The sequence below is a fragment of the Clupea harengus genome, chromosome 14, assembly GCF_900700415.2.
Source record: "Clupea harengus chromosome 14, Ch_v2.0.2, whole genome shotgun sequence".
Lineage (NCBI taxonomy): Eukaryota > Metazoa > Chordata > Actinopteri > Clupeiformes > Clupeidae > Clupea > Clupea harengus.
In genome coordinates, this window is record NC_045165.1 from 12,656,410 (window position 1) to 12,677,342 (window position 20,933).

General features: G+C 42.7%; 5 protein-coding genes across 6 annotated transcripts in view; all 5 read right to left on the minus strand.

The window, feature by feature from the left end:
- dctn1b (dynactin 1b) overlaps positions 1-589 on the minus strand; it is a 39,330-nt gene extending 38,741 nt beyond the window's left edge. The window contains exon 1 of the mRNA XM_031580058.2: positions 573-589. The gene's annotated coding sequence lies outside the window, so the exon portion shown is untranslated. The remainder of the gene's footprint in view (positions 1-572) is intronic.
- Positions 590-722: 133 nt separating this feature from the next.
- Positions 723-2,585, minus strand: LOC105899562 (probable N-acetyltransferase camello). Its single transcript, XM_012826762.3, has 2 exons — positions 2,376-2,585; positions 723-2,025 (listed from the first exon to the last, which is right to left on the minus strand). Exons 1-2 carry the CDS (start codon positions 2,475-2,477, stop codon positions 1,363-1,365), a joined length of 765 nt encoding a protein of 254 aa, XP_012682216.2. The 5' UTR covers positions 2,478-2,585; the 3' UTR covers positions 723-1,362.
- An 18-nt stretch (positions 2,586-2,603) lies between these two features.
- Positions 2,604-6,375, minus strand: nat8 (N-acetyltransferase 8). Its single transcript, XM_012826816.3, has 2 exons — positions 6,264-6,375; positions 2,604-5,578 (listed from the first exon to the last, which is right to left on the minus strand). The coding sequence occupies exon 2, from the start codon at positions 5,564-5,566 to the stop codon at positions 4,898-4,900; it is 669 nt and encodes a 222-aa protein (XP_012682270.1). The 5' UTR covers positions 5,567-5,578; positions 6,264-6,375; the 3' UTR covers positions 2,604-4,897.
- A 1,654-nt stretch (positions 6,376-8,029) lies between these two features.
- On the minus strand, positions 8,030-13,028 carry slc39a8 (solute carrier family 39 member 8). Its single transcript, XM_012826812.3, has 8 exons — positions 12,257-13,028; positions 11,808-11,970; positions 11,046-11,215; positions 10,658-10,780; positions 10,253-10,438; positions 9,302-9,500; positions 8,813-8,997; positions 8,030-8,494 (listed from the first exon to the last, which is right to left on the minus strand). The coding sequence occupies exons 1-8, from the start codon at positions 12,569-12,571 to the stop codon at positions 8,345-8,347; spliced, it is 1,491 nt and encodes a 496-aa protein (XP_012682266.2). The 5' UTR covers positions 12,572-13,028; the 3' UTR covers positions 8,030-8,344.
- Positions 13,029-13,143: 115 nt separating this feature from the next.
- manba (mannosidase, beta A, lysosomal) lies at positions 13,144-20,177 on the minus strand. Of its 2 annotated transcripts, none has more exons than XM_012826803.3 (17): positions 19,766-20,177; positions 19,484-19,578; positions 19,267-19,372; positions 18,958-19,131; positions 18,649-18,769; positions 18,116-18,285; positions 17,882-17,992; positions 17,515-17,666; positions 17,194-17,311; positions 16,735-16,821; positions 16,448-16,615; positions 16,117-16,335; positions 15,138-15,302; positions 14,664-14,808; positions 14,314-14,456; positions 13,801-14,064; positions 13,144-13,474 (listed from the first exon to the last, which is right to left on the minus strand). In XM_012826803.3, exons 1-17 carry the CDS (start codon positions 19,997-19,999, stop codon positions 13,250-13,252), a joined length of 2,697 nt encoding a protein of 898 aa, XP_012682257.2. In that variant the 5' UTR covers positions 20,000-20,177; the 3' UTR covers positions 13,144-13,249. The 2 variants fall into 2 exon arrangements, with proteins under 2 accessions (XP_012682257.2, XP_031435921.1); XM_031580061.2 differs by having other exon boundaries at positions 19,267-19,362; positions 19,766-19,906.
- Between the last annotated feature and the right edge of the window lie 756 nt (positions 20,178-20,933).

A 20,933-nucleotide genomic window follows, 5' to 3' on the forward strand; every position in this document is an offset into this window, starting at 1 on the left:
GCATATAAGATTGATCTGTCTAAAGTAAGGAAAAACTTACCTAATCATTCAGAACCAAATATAACACTATGTAGCCGATGTATTACCTGATAACGTTGCCAGCAATGTAGTGATATGGAACGAAAAGACTGACGTCTAATTTTATCAAATAAAGCACAAATTATCCAAAATAATTTGAGAAACTAGGCTACGTAATTCACGTTTTGAACGTTTTGATGATGTCCTATGTGAAGGGTGGGAAAACGTGGAGGGTGGAAATGAGACGGCATAGGCTACATTTCTGGCTACTGACGAAAATGTGTCAAGAAAGGTAATGGCAGTAGAAGCACACCTATATGCTTTGTCTTTATTAAGGGATTCGTCAACGCATTTTTCATTTTTTTTTTCAGCTACAAGACAAAAAACACCGCTTTGGTGCCAGAGGCAACTCCCTTTGCATCCGAAACCCGAGGGCGCAGTAAGAGCAACATAAACCCTTCCACGTCAAAGTCTAACGTGTAACGATTTACTCGACATAATGAGACGATCTAAAATTGGCAAAATAAAATGAAAAAAAAAAATCACTTTCTTACCTCCTAATTTCAGACGTGTTGATTAACGTTGTGTCTGTTGATAGTCCCGTCTCCGGAGCTTGGGAAAAGACACAGGAGCCAGAACCACTCAACTTCCTGTCGTCCTGTGCTTGATTGCATTTGCAAGGGAACTGGCCGGTGCTGAAATGTGTTTTAGCGTCATTCTGATTCTCAGAAACCATACTACACACGACTTCTCAGGTGGTCTACATCGCAACGAGAAACATTTCTTTGACGACCAATGCATTACGATGGTTCTTATAACAGTGTTGAGGAAACAAAAGGTTACAATAAAAAAAAGCGAACACAGACTGCAGTATTTAAACATAGATTTCATTGTATTCTATATACTGTATACAATATAAGAACGTATATTGACAAGAAACATTTGTAATACACTTGATATGTAGATGAAACTTGAAAATATTCAGTTTAAATTAGGTTACACAGTAGATAATAATCTGTCATCTGCTTCTCTTCAACAGCACCGCTTCACATGACAGGATAGAGATAACACAATAACTACTCAGGCAGCCACAGAAGACAAGTATTTTCAGACTAGAAAAGAGGAATAGAAAGGTGTCCAAATGTGGCCACATTTTAGACACATAATGCCAAATGTCCACATAATGTCACAAGACTTGTTGTGACTAATCGAGCCCCAGGCATAACAACATTTTAACAAGTTCTCTCCACCAACATGCCATGCAAGAGAGATCAGTCACAGTCAGTTTTACCAAAAGCAGTAATTTCATTATCAACTCAGTGAAATCCTAAATCTGCTTCAAGTTCAAAAAACAACTGTGAAGGCATATTTATAAACAAGGAAGTTAACAAGCCGGGCCGGCAACGATGGCCACACAAACTCTGTCTCCTTCTTGAAGCCCAGACTGTTATAGAGGTTGTGTGCATCCGCCTGGGCCATGGAGGTGAACAGCACCACCCGTTTTACACCACGATTGGCCACAAACTCCAAGGCAGTTTGACAGAGAGCCTTGGCGATGCCTTGCCCCCTGAACCTCTTCAGCACCGTGATCCTCTTCAGCTCCCAGGCCCCTCTCTCCTCCACGCAGGGTAGGATGGCCACCGTGCCCACGATGCCGCCCTGTAACTCTGCCACCCAGAACCGTGCCACCTGGCCAGGCTGCATGTAGGACGCCCGGATGTCCTGGAGGTCCTCGCTGAGGCCCAGGCGCACGCCCTGTTCGAGCAGGCACTGCACAGACACCCGAATGGCCAACAGGACCCCAGAGACACCCAACATTGCTGACAGGAAGGAGCCAGAGAGTTCCAGGAGGGCTAGGAACACAACCAAAAGAACCGCCTGAACCCAGAGCCTCCGAATAACCATAACGAAGATGGAACCGCAGTGTTCTCTGAACCCTGTGGAGTACACTTCACGCACCACAGCATAGTCTGAGTCCCGGTACTCACGCAGAGAAAACACCATTATCTGTGAATTGAAGAGGGGTTGAGTTGAAACAATGGAGAAGAGGCAGTGAAGAACACATATCCTGTACTGTGGCAATAAAAAAAAGACGTACATAAACATCTAACTACATTGTATTATCTTACACTGACATTTAAATAGTGTCCATTTTGAAAGGAGATAACTCTTTCCACAAGTGAAAGAAAAGCTCTGTATGAACAGCTCATCAGGTTAGATCTACATTCAGTTTTACTGGCCTGAAGCCCAGAGGTAATACTACTGGGTAAACTTTAGAACTGAAGTGCTGAGATAGATTGTGTGACTAAGACTACTTTTCTCTTTCTCCTACAGACACACACAGACACAAAACTTGCCTTTGAGAAGGTATTCCCATACAAACACGAATTGCCTGGCTCCTTGCAGTCACAACCCCCTTTTCCCTTGTACCTCTTCCTCTGTTGTTTCCTGAGCCTCATGTCACATGATCTCTACAGTTCAGGTCTGGTTAATGGATACCAGAGAACATCAAACTGAAAAAGCAGGATAACACAGGACAATTCATCCCATACACTGGTATGCAGGAAGCAAAGGACAACATAGTGCAAGTTTAAAGTATTTTTTTATTTTATTGAAACAGACATAACATACAAATGAAAAATAAACAAACATATTATTATATTATAAACAGTTCCCAAACATTCATGACATTACATTGACGGATCAAGCACTGCCACCAAATGACTACTTGCGTACTACATTTTTTGTAATCGAATTATTTGAGTTACTCGAGTAATAGTTTCAGCCCTAGTATAAATATCCCGTCACCTTTATCCATCTTGATGCACCTAAAAGTCTGATCAGACTGAGATTTCAGTTCCTGATTTCAGTTCCCATTTTAAACCATAAAAGAGAGAGAAAGAGGGAGATGTAGTTTGAACTGGCCTTTTCTGTACTATACTACATATTCGATGATGCCACATTAGTTGGCTGTTAAACTGCAAGCGGGAAACTATCCATTGAAATGCTGACAGAACACTGCTACAATAACTGGCTTCAAGTCATTAAAACCCTTATCCAGTGTTGTCTGGTCAACACTAGTTTTCAGGAAGCTGGCCTAAATCATTTGCATGGGTTTAAGCTTGGGTGGCACTTCACAAAACAATGAACCACATGTATGATCCAGTCCCCTGTCATTGTCTTTCTCTATATCCCATGGTGTTAATTATTGTATATATATATACATATTGTATATATATTCCTAAATTTCCCTCGGGATTAATAAAGTATCCATCTATCTATCATATAAGTTAAAGACACAGTCCATGATTTGGTTTTGCAAAAGGTTGTTGTCAACGTCTAACATTTAGGATAACAAAACCGCAGAGGCATTTTGGCCTAACATCACACCCACACCCCTGTATGGAGAATGTTTGTTTGTGTGTGTGTGTGCAAGTGTGAGTGTATGTTTCTCTGTAATAGTGTTATTTGTATTTATGTGTGTGTGTGGAGGCGATGGAGGTGCTGAAACCAGTGAGGGTGGACAGAGTGAAGGACACTCCGATGGCCAGGCCATCTATGAAGTTATGCACCGCATCGCTCAGTGTGATCATCCAGGCCACCGTCTTTATGTTTGCGATCCGCTCGCCACGCAACCAATGACAGGCAACAACTCTTTCCTTCATGCAAGAACACACAGACCCACACACATAATAAGCATCATAGTGAAGTTGAAATGTACTGAGTATTGGACAACTGAGTCAGTCTAATAACCACTATAAATTAAAGGTGAATCCTTGCACTGAGTTAGCACCCACAAACCTGGTTTCATACACACTACTGATAGACATGCTTTTCACCAAGGCCTGGGAGAACAGAGGGGCTCTTTTAGAGAGAGTGTGTGTGTGTGTGTGTATACATACAGGTGTGGGTTTTGTGCTCGTTTCTGGAGGGCTCCATTACACCTTGAATGGCATTACATTAACATTACTTTCTTCACAACCCAGCCTGGAGCTGGACTTGGATCTTGCAACCATGAGCGCCAAATCAGGGCGGTTTCTCTCCAGCATCAAGTGCTATCAGTGTCAACGTACCCAGTGATTACCAGGAATGTGGCCTTAAACAAAGATGACAGCTTTTCACTGATAAAATATATTGAAAATATATACGCGAAGCTCCGCTGTTAACCATTGACAACATCTAATTGTCTCAGATAATAGTTCACCAATACTTAAACAACTTCAGAGAATTTTTCTTCTCTCTTGCCAAGTACGAGAGGATTATTTGCATAGTCTGTGTGTACCTTCCGTGCTCCTGAAGCACTGTGATGATTGGCTGGGATTGTTTTTGGCTTTCTGAGCCAACGGACAGCTAGTGGACTGTGAGGAGCAATTCGCTAAATTTGACAAAAAGTGTATGGGACTGGAATTTCAGACCTCGCCTTTAAATGAACAACACAGTATGTGTGAATATATATTTTTAGTCTGACCCACTCTGAAAAAAATGTGTCTGTGTTATGGCTTGTGGAAGTAAGATCCAACACGTTATAAGTCAAAAGACCACATTTTGTACTGACAATGAAGGAACCGCCACTTACACAGTGACTCATTTTGAAGACTCAAGTTCCCATGGTCATGGTCACGAGGTCAAATGATCACAAGATCAGTGCACACCACAAGACTGCATACTACATCCCACAGGTCAACCAGTGCCTCCACCGTTGTGTTGTTGCTTACAGGAATGTAAATGTTTCAGTTACAAAATAGAGCCATTCTGCCTTCACAAGCTTTTAACTCAGAAGAAGGTTTTTTGAGATTTTTGGTATTCGTATGAAATCATCTCACTCACACACACTCTCTCTCCATATCACACAGACAAATATAAACACCCAGTTCTATCCTTATTGTGGAGAAGGCTGGACTTCCAGTCTGTATTCGATGATGGAGAAGTTTGTGATCTTGGCGAAGAACTCCGGAACGACGAACTGTCGCATTCTCTTGTAGCCAACGTGCTCATACAGGTGTTGGGCGTCAGTCTGGACCATGGACGTGTAGAGAACCACCCCCTGGTACCCACGGGAACGCGCAAACCCCGCTACAGTGTGGCACATCGCTTTGGCGATTCCCTGGCCACGGTGCGAGCGCCTCACAGACATGCGCTTCAGCTCCAAGCATTCCGGATGCCTCTCGGCCGGCAGACATGCCACCGTGGCCACTACGAGCCCATCACTCTCCGCCACCCAGAAGCAGGTATTTGGCGAACTCATGTAGGTTTCCCGCACTTTGTTCAGATCCCGCCGCATTGACTCGTCGATGTAGCTGTTAAACAGGTAGGACACCAACTGCCGACCCCCGGCTAGAAGCAGCGTTACGGCGAGGACAGGTAGCAGAATCGACTTGGAAGTGGCCATGAGTGTGCAGAACACACACACGCACAGCATCTGCATCAGCGGCTGCTTGAGGAGGTGCACGAACGAAGAGGGCACGTGCTCGCTCATGCCCATAGTGAAGATCTCCTTCACCGCCTCGTCGTCATCGTCCTCGTAGGAACGTATCTTCATGCCAGCCATTGAACTGGGTACCTGAAGAGACAGAAAAGAGAAAACAATCAGTCAGTGTGCCCTGTAAACACACACAAACACAGATTACCAGATGCTAACTGAAGACGGGTCGCTCCGAAATGTAAACACTTCTTTGTGTTATGTGTTTTGGTTGTCTTCGAGTCAAAACAATACAGTATAAGGGTACTTGAAGAACCACCACAGACTCTACCAAAATGGCCTACACAAAGGACGGCAGACGAAACCCGGGTATATACCTGGGTGTGGAACATGTCAGTTTGGAAATCATTAGTCCACTAATGTCGTTATAGTAGGCCTTGAAGCTGGTTCATGCAAGGTCATGGCATTTGCCATCACACAAAGGTATTAGTAGGGCAAAGGGAACCGGTCAAGAGTTTGACCCGCCCAAAGAGTAAACGTACTTAACTATTTGGCAAAGTAGCAAGCTACCATAAATAAATGTTTGATCTATCGTGTCATCATTCAGGTCATTCTTTAGACTTTTGATCACGCTTGCTTCCGTTAATTACACCAGGTCGTGACGTGAAGTTAGCAACCCAAATAATACGCTTACGATGTATTCAGGATACATTGTTGTAAACATTCATTAGCTCGCTTGCTACCATGACTTTTGCTAACCTGACACTCACTAGTCGCTCGCAACAGCAAAATATGCGCTCAAATGTAGTGACAAATCAGAACCTACCTGTTTTTCAAACGCAGTAGAAGTGATGCTATTCTTTGGCACGCTTTACTTCAACAAGATCTTGCCCACCAAACGCACTTTGTGTATCTTCAGTTTTTTGATTAGCATATCTACTGCGTAACTTCCGTTTCCACTCATACCCCGCCCATTGTGCAAGTCATACATTTCATTGGTCAATTGAATAGTTGATATGAAGTCAATGCCATATAGGTCCTTTTCCCATTTTTTGTGAGAATGATAAAGGCTACTAAATGCATTTTTGCCACGATATATCTTCACCCTCTAAAGTTGAAGTTAACACCCAGTAGATATTTTAGTATCAGCTGTCTTGTGTAGATAAAGGTTCCAAAACACCGCTACATTTGAAAGAAAACCCAAAATCAAGAGTTGTTAAACTCTCCTGACAGCCTCCACAACTGCAGGCAAGAAAAACTGGTTCTCTTTCTTCTTTGCCTCTGGCTGAGATCTGTTTGTCGGAGTGTCTTTTTAATTATTAGTCTATGTGTCTGGGTCAGTTTCATACAAGCTTTTCCAAACTGTTTTCAAGTTTTATTTATACTACTATCATTTTAACTGTATTATGGTAGGTTTGTAACAACAGTATTATTATGTCAGTAGCCTAACTAGCCCAACTATATTTTTTATAAGGGTATTATTATAACTGTGTTATGGTAGGCTATCTACATTTCAACTGAATCTGGTTTCAGTGTGGTGCTCCTGTCCAGTGGACATTTAGTTTAAGGATTAGGATTAATTCAGGGTCATTCGATTCGGCCTGCCTTTTTGTTGTTTTCTTTGTAGTGGTAATGCCTGTGTTCGTTCAAGCAAAATCCTTCATACAAGGATTCTATACAAGATAATGGCTTTAACGTCATGGACACCAAATTTAGGGAGCTATGTGAGCTGTGTGTATGAGGCGGTTGAATTATCCCAGGTCCCGAGCTGTACAGGGGCACTAAACACATACATTGTCGTGGATGTTTCAAATAACTATCTTGTACTATTGATAGAGAAATGTAATACATTGTTATTCTATTTTTAATCTGAATGCTTACATGTACTGAATTAAGGAACCAACTCTTGTGATATGAATGATTGTGACACTTTGCTGAAGTGATACATGTTGTTTTTGCTGTCAGACACCTACTGGTCAGACAAGGGTCTACGTCTTGTCTCAGAGTAATGTCCCGTGCCTGCTTATGAAACATGTTTTTAGGAACTATATGCACTGGCTGCGCCCAGCTCATCTTTGAAGTTTGTTCATGATATTTGGTTGTGACACTCTCCCTCTTTTGCATAAGATAAAGCGCTGATTGAAACTCTGATTGCTGGTCTCTGTCTCATTAATATGGCCGTCTTTATATTAATTTATCTAACAACTATCTATAGGGTTAATCAGTTTTAGTCATTTTACAGTGCCCCTTTCCCAGTCTTCACCTCTACTTTCAAAAGGATCTACTTTAGTTATGCTAGAGAATTTCAGGAGAGTTAACTTTCTCACTAGATGGCAGCATACATTTACTCATGCGTACATGGCTGACCTGGCATGGGTCAAGGAGCTACTGAGCTACTATTGGTGGAAAACTAAATCAACTAGAAAGAGGCGGGACAGAGAGAGAAAGAAAGAAAGAAAGAGAGAGAGAGAGAGAGAGAGAGAATGAAAACACGAGGCACATGTTGACACCAAGGAATTCGCACAAACACAGGCTCATTGTTTAGATCAAATACGGCAGAAACTTGGAAACCACAAAAGAGAATACAATACATGGTTGGAAAAATAATTTACTATAAATTCTAAAGTAGGACTATTGCACATAATTGAATATAAACATCCCTTTCCAGTGTTGATGAAAAAAGCAAAAATAAAATAGTGTTTCTGTTTGTATGTGTGCACTCCTGCTGCTCTGCTCAGTACACCTCAGTGTCCATCCTTTGTTCTTTGGCAGAATACAGAAGAAAATGAACTTAAATCTACAGTTATACCTCTCTCTCTTTCTCTCTCTCGCTAGTTATACCATTCTCTCTCTCTCTCTCTCTCTCTCTCTCTCTCTCCCTCCCTTTTTCACAGTTTTTCCACCGCTCTACCCCAGGGTGATTTCTCCAGCAAATATGGTGATGAGGAGAATGATGCTGAATCCTGTGAGCAGCCCAGCATTCTGGATAAGGAAGAAGATGGCTTTCTCCATCGACGACCTCTTAGTGGCATTCATGATGTTGTTCATCTCAGGGAACTAAAGACAAATACACACTCGTGAGTTAGTTGTCATCCATTTACATCCATCTCCTGCTGTTAAATTATGAGATTTTATAACTGTATTTTTGTTGTGTGTGTGTGTCGTCTCATATAAAAGCATGGAATTGAAAGAAAATACAAAGTGCAGAATGTTGCAGTGTGTCAGATTAGATAAATTTACATAGTGTCAGTTTCTGTTCATATTTATTTTGTATCCCCTTGCATTTCTTTAACCGATGTACAGTAGATGTGGAGATGAAATACTGATCAAACGCTGTGTGGAGCCACAGATAATCTCATATGGAAGGCGACTCACCATGTCAGCCAGGGCAATGTAGAGGAACATGCCACCAGCAATAGCGAAGATGGCATTAGGGGCAAAGTTACTGCCCAGTATGATGCCCAGTACCAGCCCTAGGTAGCAGCACGCGGCAGAGAGCATGTTGAAGAACACAGCCTGGGGCACTGACATGCCTGAGTTTAGCAGTATCACAAAATCACCTGCAGAGAGAGAGAGAGAGGGATAGAGAAAGAAAAGGGAAAATCAGAGAGTGGTGCTTATTACAGATAGATGTGCATTGTTAAATTATGCACTGTGTGCACATTGTCAACGTCTAACATTTAGGATAACAAAACCGCAGAGGCATTTTGACATCACACCCACACCCCTGTATAGAGAATGTTTGTGTGTGTGTGTGTGTGCAAGTGTGAGTGCAAGTGTGGGTGTATGTTTCTCTGTCATAGTGTTATTTGCATTTATGTGTGTGTGTGTTTGTATTTAGTAAACATGTAGCTCATAGCTCACCTAGCTCATGGGGGAACTCCTCACACACAATGGCGATGGAGGTGCTGAACCCAGTGAGGGTGGACACAGTGAAGGACACTCCGATGGCCAGGCCATCTATGAAGTTATGCACCGCATCGCTCAGTGTGATCATCCAGGCCACCGTCTTTATGTTTGCGATCCGCTCGCCACGCAACCAATGACAGGCAACAACTCCTTCCTTCACGCAAGAACACACAGACCCACATACATAATAAGCATCATAGTGAAGTTGAAATGTACTGAGTATTGGACAACTGAGTCAGTCCAATAACCACTATAAATTAAAGGTGAATCCTTGCACTGAGTGAGCACCCACAAACCTGGTTTCATACACACTACTGATAGACATGCTTTTCACCAAGGCCTGGGAGAACAGAGGGGCTCTTTGAGAGAGAGAGAGAGAGAGTGTGTGTGTGTGTGTGTGTGTGTGTGTGTGTGTGTGTGTGTGTGTGTGTGTGTGTGTGTGTGTGTGTGTGTGTGTGTGTGTGTGTGTGTGAGAGTGTGTGTACATACAGGTGTGGGTTTTGTGCTCGTTTCTGGAGGGCTCCATTACACCTTGAATGGCATTACATTAACATCACAGACTGGAGCTGGACTTGGATCTGGCAACCAAGAGCGCCAAATCAGGGCGGTTTCACTCCAGCATCAAGTGCTATCAGTGTCAACGTACCCAGTGATTACCAGGAATGTGTCCTTAAGCAAAGATGCCAGCTTTTCACTTATAAACATATATGCACATATATGCACATATACGCGGAGCTCCGCAGTTAACCATTGACAAAATCTAATTGTCTCATAGATAATAGTTCACCAGTACTTAAACAACTTCAGAGAATTTTTCTTCTCTCTTGCCAAGAAGTATGAGAGGATTATTTGCAGTGTGTGTGTGTGTGTGTGTGTGTGTGTGTGTGGGCATGTCTGTTACGTTACCTGTTCGCCCTCAGCGGCCGGGTTCCCGTTGGTCATGTCATTATTGATGAGGTTGGCTACACTGTTGGTGACACTGTGGTTTATAGTGTTCGTGTTGTTCAGGCTGATGTGGCTAAAGCTGGTGACTGTAATGATGTCACTCTTCTCCTCAGAGTTCTGCTGGGGTGGCGGAGGGGCGTGCCCATGCTACGAGATAAAGGTGGAAACACACGCACGCACACCACACACAATAACAATCCCTTCATATTAATCTTTAGTGGATGCTCACACCCAAAACAAGACCAGATCAATAGGCTGGTCTAACGGTAACAAAAAAGGCTAAAGTAAACTTTAGGATTCTACACAAGGAGGTATTCCTTTAACACACACACACACACGCACACACACCAGAAAAACATTTCTCACCTCATGGTCTAGTCCAAGAGCCATTTTCAGGACCCTCTCAACGAAGAAGAGAATGTAGAATCCCCCAAATATTCCAATGGCTTTTAGTACATATTTATCAGTTTTTGGATCAAAGCCAAGGGCCTGTTAAACACACATGTAGAGAAAATAAAGCATATTACATATCATACTTTCTTGTCCACCTCTTAGCATTGAGTAGATGTGTAAATGTGTAAATGCTGGTTGCTATTTGACAATCTGCTGGTCAAAAACACATTGAAATCTGCTATAGACTCTGCTGTCATTGCCGTTTCAGAACTTAGCACATAAAATCCAATATTACGTGGCTCAAACAGTCATCTCCCACTTGTTGTTAGAAACATTGTGAGGATTCTCCCTCTCTCCAGACCTCGGGTATGAGCTGTAGAACTGCGTTCGAGAAGAGCGTTCCTATGGCCAGGCCAATGAAGTAGGTGAGCACTTTGGGAAAGTACGGTTTGTCTGTGAAGGGCACCAGGAAAAGCCCCAGGAGAGCAGCCAGGTTTATCAGCGTCACAGCAAGGAACCCATAACCCCACACTGCCCAAGAAAAGACAAATACACACACACACACACACACACACAGACACACACACACACCATGGTAAGATGCAGAGTAAAGGGCACACAACTCTACAATGAAAAATGCACACACAAGTATTAAGGGACAATCCTTCTATTCTGTCAGCCAAATTTCAACTTAAGTTCCAACCGAAACACTTAACTCTGCTCACCTGACTGGACAGGTGCATTAGAATAGTACTTAGACTAATATGTTGAAAAAGAAGCCTGTCTTCATACTTCAGGCACCTATCAAAAGGTCAATGTGACCAAGACAGAGTGTACTACCTAATAAGGTTCCTAAAAGTGTGGGCGGTGTATTGGAATACTCCCTTTTCAACGAAATTCTTTTGAAATGAACAGTATGAGCCCCTGGGGTGTTCAAACTTGGGAGTTCAAATATTTTCTTGGAAATTTGGAGATAAGAACTTACAGTTTGAAGTATTAAGTCACATCGCACAAATACTGAGTCAGCACACAGCCACACAGTATCAACAGCAGGCATGATACAGACTAGTCACATGTGGTGTCCTCCCAGTGAGGACTAGTGTTATGGTTGTTATGGCCTCACCGTGGCTCGCTGGAGGTTTGGTGTCTCCAGGGCCGACATATGGGCACGCTGGGAGAAGCACCTGGGTGAGAAAGGCTGGACACATCACCTCCAGCTGAGACAAGGTCAACTCGGACACGTTTCCCAAACCATGATATACCAGTAACTCCTCTGGAGACATGCACTACACACACACAAACACAAGCAGAAGATAGCAGTTCATTAACAGAGGCTCAATTAGGTCATAAACCTAACCCACCAGGATGAAGATAACCGCATTACAATCAATAACGCGCATTAAATAAATAAGCTTGTGGTTACATACTAACTTACTTGAACAATAATATATATTGAGTGCGTTAGAGTAAACGTTTAACAATGTATAACTGACTTAAATGTCCGAGGTCTGATTAAAGTGGAATAATACGTTTATCAGAATCAAGACAACATGAAAATATTAGGAAAACTACCTCGGTGTTTTTCAGTGGGTTGTCCTCATTGTCTATAGACGGTGGTCTTCTGGTCGTGATCAATTGCAGGAAGTTATTCAGGTTGTCGGTAGACAAGGATTCATTCTCACCGTAAAAGCGCAATACATCTTGAAGAAAAGAACTTTGAGGAGTTGCCTCCGCAAGATATTGATTGGATATCACAGTCAAGAGTATCACACTTTGCAGAGCAGTCATACTGAAGTCCCGACAAATGCCACCGTCCAAGTAACGGAAGGGTTTACAGTTACGCCTCGAGGGAACAGGAGGCAGACTAATGCCATGCAAATAGGGCATCCAGATTTTTCATGAACAAGGAGTAAATAAACCACTAAAAACTGTCGAATTCATTAGTGAAAAGAAAGCTGAGAAGTCTGCCACACAAGCTATCATCAATCGTAAATATCCTTCACTGAACACGGTATCAGCTGCAGCAAAGATTAAAGCGCGCTCAGACGGTTCAAAGATCAGCTTGGGCTTTTGGTGAGTGAGTGCCCCGGCGCCCCGCTCGCGGTTTTCCCGTCTCAATGCTGTCATTGTGCGAGCCTCTCTCTCCCTTTCTCCGTTTTTGCGACGGGCGGGCTGATGCCATTTTCAAAGTGTTCTTTCACGAAACAAGGGACAACCACACGTTTTAACAGAATGAACAACCATATGCAATTTTGGCAAAACTGGCGAGACCAGACTTACACAACTTATTTTTTACATTTTTAAAACATACATAGTCAAAAAAAAGATTTCGCTCCTCTGAACACCGATGCCGCCTAGTGGCTATCCAGCAGAAGTCTATAACACCTGCGTTATTGGCAATGTTTGGTTTGCTTTGCTTTGTCATTTACAAACGGAGTAAAGACACACAGTATGTTAAGTACAGTCTTATCAGCCTCATTTTGCAATTTTGGGTATTATTTATTTAAAAAAAACATTCATTTTAGTAAAAGCAACAGACAGACACACACACACACACACACACACTCAATAGACATCTCGCAATGAGGTGATATAGAGTTTTTTGGACAGCTCCTCAACGCTGGTTGGCCTCCAGGGAAAGAAGCGCACAGTCCGTTTCAGTGACAAAAGCAGGAAGCCATTGGATTCAAAGCGCCCAGCAACGTCCCCAACATCCAACCACACAAACACTGCAACAACCTCACAGTGAAGGGTGAAGGCAAACATGTCTCCGTCACGCTCCACGGAGGCCTGGAAACAGAGAGACAGTTACCACAGACTATAAGTGTAATAATTACACTCATGATGTCAGCCTCATTTTATTTTGGCTGTCTATAGCTTTGAGGTTGAAATTAAGATCCGTGTGTGTGTGTGTGTGTGTGTGTGTGTGTGTGTGTGTGTATATTGTGCACAAAGCTAAAAACGTATTTATGTGTGCGGTATTAGGTATAAGGAATTAGGAATAAGTCTGAAAAGTCATCCCTTTAATTCTATTTCAGAATTAAATGAACTATTATAAAATAGAGTAGTTGGCCTCACATTGATGCTGAGTGTATGTTTGTCTATGTCTGTCTTACTTTGATGTTGGGTGGCTGCAGCCCTGCTTCCTTTGGTGAGGTGAGAAACAGGTGACCAGTAGGACCGTGCTGATTGTTGGGGTTAGCAGGGTCCTTGAGGTCGTAGGTCACCAGACATGAGTGGCGGTCACATCTCCCACAGTCCCTCAGTAGGGTGGGAACAGAAACTTGCATCATCAACATGGCCTCACCCCCCTTCAGCACACACGGGTCAGACACCTCAGTGCACACAGGAGTCAGACTGCTCCACTCATAGACTGTAACCTACACACACACACACACACACACACACAAAAGTTGTCTTAAAGAAATTGACTCCACCTGACTCTTTTCCACTGTTATACTGCAGCTCAAAACAAAACTGGACTAGCAGTCATATACCGGTACACACATATTGTAAATGTCATGAGATACCATGCTATACTTACGTATTGCTCTAAAGCTATTGAGAATACTATCAAGTCTGAAGAAAGTCCCATACTCAAACACATGCAACGTGAAGTCGGCCTTTACCGTGACCGTGAAGTTGAAGTCAGTGCTGAGATCTGAGACGCCATAGATCTTGAGTGTGTCGTTTTCCTCAAAGCCCACCGCTTGGACGGGAGAGAAGAAGTCTACAGCAAAGTGATGCAGCATCTTCCACTTCCCACCAAACTCTACACACACACACAACGACAGATAAAACATACACACACGTACACAAACAGTTGTCTTGTCACCATGGGTCTGCCATTCCAGCAAAGCCTTCTACGATCCACATCATACATGCTGTATTCCAGAAATCAGTCAATAAATGGCATTGAATTATATCCATTTTTGACTAATATGATTGTTTGTTGTTGGGGAAGTTGTCTGACACTGACCGATTGAGGACCAAGATGGCCCCTGCCAGATGTCATTGAGCTGCCAGTAGAGGGCACCCATGGTGTGACCTTCACCATCGATGATTTCAGAGCGGCTGCGGCTGTAGAACTCCGTCTGCATCTTCACACACTGGGCCTGCATCACCTGCAGTGACCAATCACAGCGAAGGAGAAATTCTGGCATTAGTGTGTATGTATTTGCATGTATGGTTAAGAGTACTTTTGTGTGTGTGTGTGTATTTATGTGCCTTTGTGTGTGTGTGTGTATGTGTGTATGTGTGAGTGTGTGAGAGAGAGAGCGAGAGAGTGTGTGCATTAGTGTGTGTGTGTGTGTGTGTGTGTGGTCTGTCTGTCTGTCTGTCTGTCTCAGACATATCCAAGAGAAATATTTTCTTCTCTCCAGAGTGTGTGAGAGAGACAGCGAGAGAGTGTGTGCGTAGGTGTGTGTGTGTGTGTGTGTGTGTGTGTACATACCTGTGTGATGTAGAGTGTGTCCCTGTAGTGCTTCAGAGCATCGGTGCTGTTGGGCAGTATGTAATGCAGCGCTGCCTGCAGCAGCATCTGTGTGTTTCCCAGCTCATGGTGCTGCCTGTGTGCTGAGAAACTGCTGAGGTAGTTCCAGTCACCAGGTTTGGAGACCTGACACACACACACACACACACACACACACACACACACACACACACACACACACACACACACACACACACACACACACACACACACACACACACACACACACACACACACACACACACACACACACACTCATTAAATAAATCAATCATAACTGTACAACACAGATGTACAGTACTCCATTTATGTAAGGGGTGAGAGAAGTCACAGTCATTTTAAAGATAATTTTTTCCCTCTTCTGTTCATATCTTTATGATGAGGATAGAAGTAAATGCATGTAACTGCTTTTGGTTTCAGTTTCCTTTATCAGGTTTTTTTCCCCCACACTTGGATATATGAAACCTATTATCTCTTCAAGCACAGCTTCAAATGTACATGGATTGGGTAACTATGGTCTGCCTTTACTACTACACGATCCAAGAACATTCTGATGACCAACCCCTGATACCAAAGGAAAATCTCATGGCCGACTGAGACTGTCCTGGCAAATTAACGTGATTCTAAATCACACACACATTACTCTACTTTTGTATAAGCCAATGATTTAAGGTCCCAGACAAATTGCAATGGGGCTGTAAGTAGCGGATTGGGAAACCTATTACACAAGGCAGGCTTACACTTTTTTCCAAATTACTGCACACCAAAACAGCACTTTTATCCTGAGCTTTAGACCTAGGAGGACTTTGAGTTTTACATGCTATAGTTACCCCTCTAACTACGCTTTGCTTTTTTTGTGGAATGGCCAAGGAATATAAGTGTGTGTGTGTGTGTGTGTGTGTGTGTGTGTGTGTGTGTGTGTAGACATGCCAAAGCCTACCGTGCTGAGAGTTGACAAAGAAGGCCAGGACTGAAAACCATACTCTGAGGCGAATCGTGTACGAGGGAACTGCCTCCAGTCCCAGCAGTCGTTTAAGTAGCTGTAGAAATGTGTGTCGCCATAGTGAGGGTCGTATGGGTTACGGGCCACGAAGCCCTCCTTCTCAGACTCCACTCCATTGGTGGGGCTTGAGACCAGGAAGGGTCGGGTTTTGTCCTCCTACAAGACATCATCATCATCATCACCACCTATATACTGTGACTTCATAAACAACCGAAATACAGTCTTAGTCCAATGAAACAAATGATGCCAGTCACATTTTCATGTCTACCTTTTGTACAATAGTGCGGATGTTTTCCACATAGAGAGTCACATAGTCCTTCACATATCTTGGTCGCTCAGCAACAGGGATTCCGAACCAGTCAGTTGCTATGGCAGCCTCGTTTTCATTATTGCCACTCCAAACAATGATAGATGGGTGGGATTTCAGTCGCCTGACCTAAGAGCGCAAAAAGTACTGAAATAATTTTCACACTGTGTACATGTTCCTTTGTAAGTGTGAGCAAGGGTTTGTCTTGGGAAATGTGTTTGTGTGTGTGTGTGTGTGTGTGTGTGTACCTGCTGGACAACCTCCTCCCTCACTGTCTCAATGAAGTCCTGTTCTGTGGGATACAGAGCGCAGGCGAACATAAAATCTTGCCATACCTATAAACACAGACAGACATGACTGAAAAATTGACAAAACCTTAGGCCCCGTGATTCGAATCCATTCAAAAATGTAATGGGTTCTTGCTGGGTCCCATGCTACTCCCTTTCACTTAGTTTCATGAAAATCCGACCAATAGTTTTTCTGTGATCTTGCTGACAAACAGACATACTCCAAAAAATTCCAAAAGTTTGATAAATGCTTTAAAACATAAGATTAACAGTCATTTACCCCCAGCAATATGTTGTCATATCATGCCAAATTACTGCACCAAAACCATATGTCTTTACAGAGCGTATGGAGAATATTCACGATGTAACATCAGCCCTAGCTTTGGTCTCACACTGATGATGTAAAGTATCCATGGTTACCATAATGCCTAGCTCATCACACAGGCTGTAGAAGGTGTCTTGTTCGTAGACTCCGCCTCCCCACACTCTCAGTGCATTCATGTTTGCATCTACAGCTGACTGCAGTAGGTTTCTCAGGCTAGAAAGAGAGAGAGAGATAGATAGATAGATAGATAGATAGATAGATAGATAGATAGATAGATAGATAGATAGATAGAGAGAGAGTGAGAGTGTGTTCAATATTGAGATAAGAGCTCATAAGAAAGGACGGTGCATTGTTTTTGCTAATCCATTAAAGAAAAAATCCTCTGAATACTGTGTTAAGCCTTAACGGTCCCTCACGTATCAGGGGTCACCAGGTCCAGAAAGGCGTGTGCAGGGATCCAGTTGGAACCCTTCAGGAAGATCGGCCGTCCATTGACCCGGAAGTAAAAACTCAACCCTGGGGAGGAGGGAATGGGCTCCTGAACCAGCTCCACTGTTCTGAATGCCACCTGTAGACACACAGACACACACACACACACAAACAATGATGAAAATCATTGAAAACGCATTTTTACACACACATATACATATATAGACAAACCATGACTATAACCCAGACTGATTTAAAAGGGCAGCCATTAACTAAACAAAACTGAACTATACTACTGAACTAAACTAAAAGAGAAACTGAAAAATAACATCAGTAATAACACAGACGCCTCACCTGTGTTTCTGTGTGGAAAGTGACCCGTGATTCAGTTCTGCCCTCCATGAACAGAAGATATTGAGTCTGCTCTCCATGACCATTGGGCCACCACAAGTCAACTGAGACATTCTATAAACAAAGATACAGACATAAGGAATTAGAATTGGCCTAAACTTTCATTGGATTTTCATTGTTCAGCAACAAAACACACAATCACATCATGTCACTTTTTTGATTGTGTTGTTTGCTTACTGAAGGAATCTGAAGGTGGAGGGACTTCCTGGTTTGGTCAGGTTTGATTGACAGCTGGAACTTCTGAAACACCTTCAGCTCTGGTAGCAACAACGTGAAACACCCATCGGTCGCCACAGCAACATCAAAGAACAACTCTACCTCCACATTCCAACATGAAAGAGAGGAATCTGGAAAACAATATAAGATTGGGAGAATTCAGAGGAGACTGGGATGAAGACAGATCCAGACATTAGTATATGTGTACAGCGTATCATTTTCCATTTAAATCAGTAGAGTGTATTTCTACAGTTTGTTTCTAACTGTGTATGACGACAGAATGCAGAATAGCATACTTTGTAAATTCATAAACATTATATGTATTTATTTACATAACATTCTACCTATGCTAATTCACTTTAAATACTTGTTCTCAACACATTGAGGATATGTGTAAACCCCTTCCTCGTGTCCATTTCTGTTAATGTTAATGTTAGTGTGTGTGTGAGAAAGTATGACAGACAGGGAGGTTGCACATATATATTACTCCATACCCCAAGCAGTGCTGGCTGTGAAGCTCTGTAGTCTGATGAAGTTAAAGGCCTGTAGCTCAACCCCTCTCAGGCCCTGAGTTGGAAATGAAGGACCCCAGTCCCAGCTGAAGGAGCACTGAGCCTACACACACACACACACACACACACACACACACACACACACACACACACACACACACACACACACACTATGATGTCACCAACACCAAAATTCGGAGAATGGAAAAACAAATGCAAGATCATGTACAACAGACACAATCAAGTGGTTGGAGTGACTTCAAGCGTTTGGTGTGGTTGCTCCTCAGGTACCTTTCTGATGAAGTTGACATGGCACTCTCCTTTTTGCACCGGGGGAGGGCATGCGGGTGGGACTTTGTATTCAGAATGGGCTTGGTCTCTCTGTGATGCATATGTCACTGCTGACATAAACCCCACCTCTAAAAGATTGTCTTTTGCATTCAGGAGACCTCCAACCTCAAACTCCTAAATACAGACCACAGACATATAAACACACCGTCACAGTAACTCACACTGGAATCATACAAATGATTTACACTATCTGACACACACAGACACTGAGACGATCACATGATACACTTCACAGGCACTCATACTTACATATGATCGAAACATGTTGTCCGTGGTGCCAATAGTGACTCCATTAAGGGTAATGGTGGAGACCGTGTCAACTCCATCAAAGAGCAAAACCACTCTCTTCATCCGTCTCAACACATAACTCAGTTAAATCACTTACATGTTTGTGTGTGCATCTGAACATTTTAGTGAGAATTATGATTTGTATAAGTGAATAAGTGAAAGGGCAATGTGTCCATACCTGGTTGAATGTGGAACATTGAATGTGAGGCTGTATGTCCAGTTGTCTAGCGAAATCCATCTGTAGTCGAGGTCATTGAACCTATAGTAGGGGTCCTAATGAAATTGAACGATTCTGTCTTACTTCTTTGTTTGCACTGTCATATGCATTAATTGTCATAACAGGAAAAAGGGTTCTATTTTTGTCACTAGTGACTCCTCTCGAGTTTAAATCGCTTTGAGGGAATGCGCAAACGCTGTGCACAACAACGTATGGTTACTCTCAGCTGTGTCCATTCATTACCTGAATAAAGTTTTGCTTCTGTAGAGCGGTGTGGACGCATCCTGGTACTTCTGCAGGTAGGTTTAATGAACCGTTGTTGTTGCGCAGTATCCATTTCCCGTTCAAACTCTGGGTCTCCACCTCAGTGCCCTGATAATCAACGGTGCCTGTTGGTGAGTGTCTACACAAAGCGACCGAAATCAATAAAAGGCAAATGAAAGCGAACAGCCCAACTTTACTCTGAACTGGGATCATGGTTTATCGCCGTCACTTCATCGAGTAGGCCTACAGCTCACATCTTTTTAACAGCAGAAGAATGGAGATTTAGGCCATAAAATACAGTTAATGTAGAGCTTAATTATAGAAATACCCGATGAGGAACATAGAATGCATGTTTATCTCACGCACACAACTCAAAGTTTACTTCCTTGTTGTAGGTCATATGACAAGTCAGCATGCAAGTCAGCTGATAGAAATGCGTGTGATTTCTAAAACATATGGAAAGCCAACGATGAGAAAACGTGATACCTTTAGCTACGTTCGTTTTCGACTTCGACTGAATTGATGGTCAACTTTAACAACAGCCAGTTTCAGTCGAGAGGAGTTGGAAAAGCGGCAGTCAAGCCGGATGTTTCTCCTTCATGTTGTAGTTTGCAATTGACGTGACTAACGGGAGATCAACTTGCAGAGTCAAAGTCAAAAGTCAAAGTTTGCAGTGAGAGAAGTACACAAAGTAAAGATGTGTTCTATATTAAAATAACCTGTTACAATTATAGTCAACTATTTGTCTGGTCTGGTAACATACCTTTTCATTGTGTGCACAAAAGGTTAATGCACCTTTCACTTTGTGGACAAAAGAAACCCATTTCGTAGGAAAAAGTAAGCTGGTAAACCTGATCAAACAATTGTATAAGCGATGGGCATCGGGTCTATTCTTTGATATTTTCTGACTTTTCTGCTAGACCTTTAATACTCTTTCTTTCACTTTATGTGGCAGTCATATTACTCATCGCTATGCGGTAGATCTATTTGTTGTATTTAACTAGGGGAAATTAGGCTGCTCCATTTGTTTTCATTCAACTTCATCAATAAAGTGTACGCAAGCCTACACTACTGACCCTGTTCTTGCTGATACGAGAGTCTGACTGTCTAGTTATGATGGGCCACTCTAACTAGAACAATTATTTAC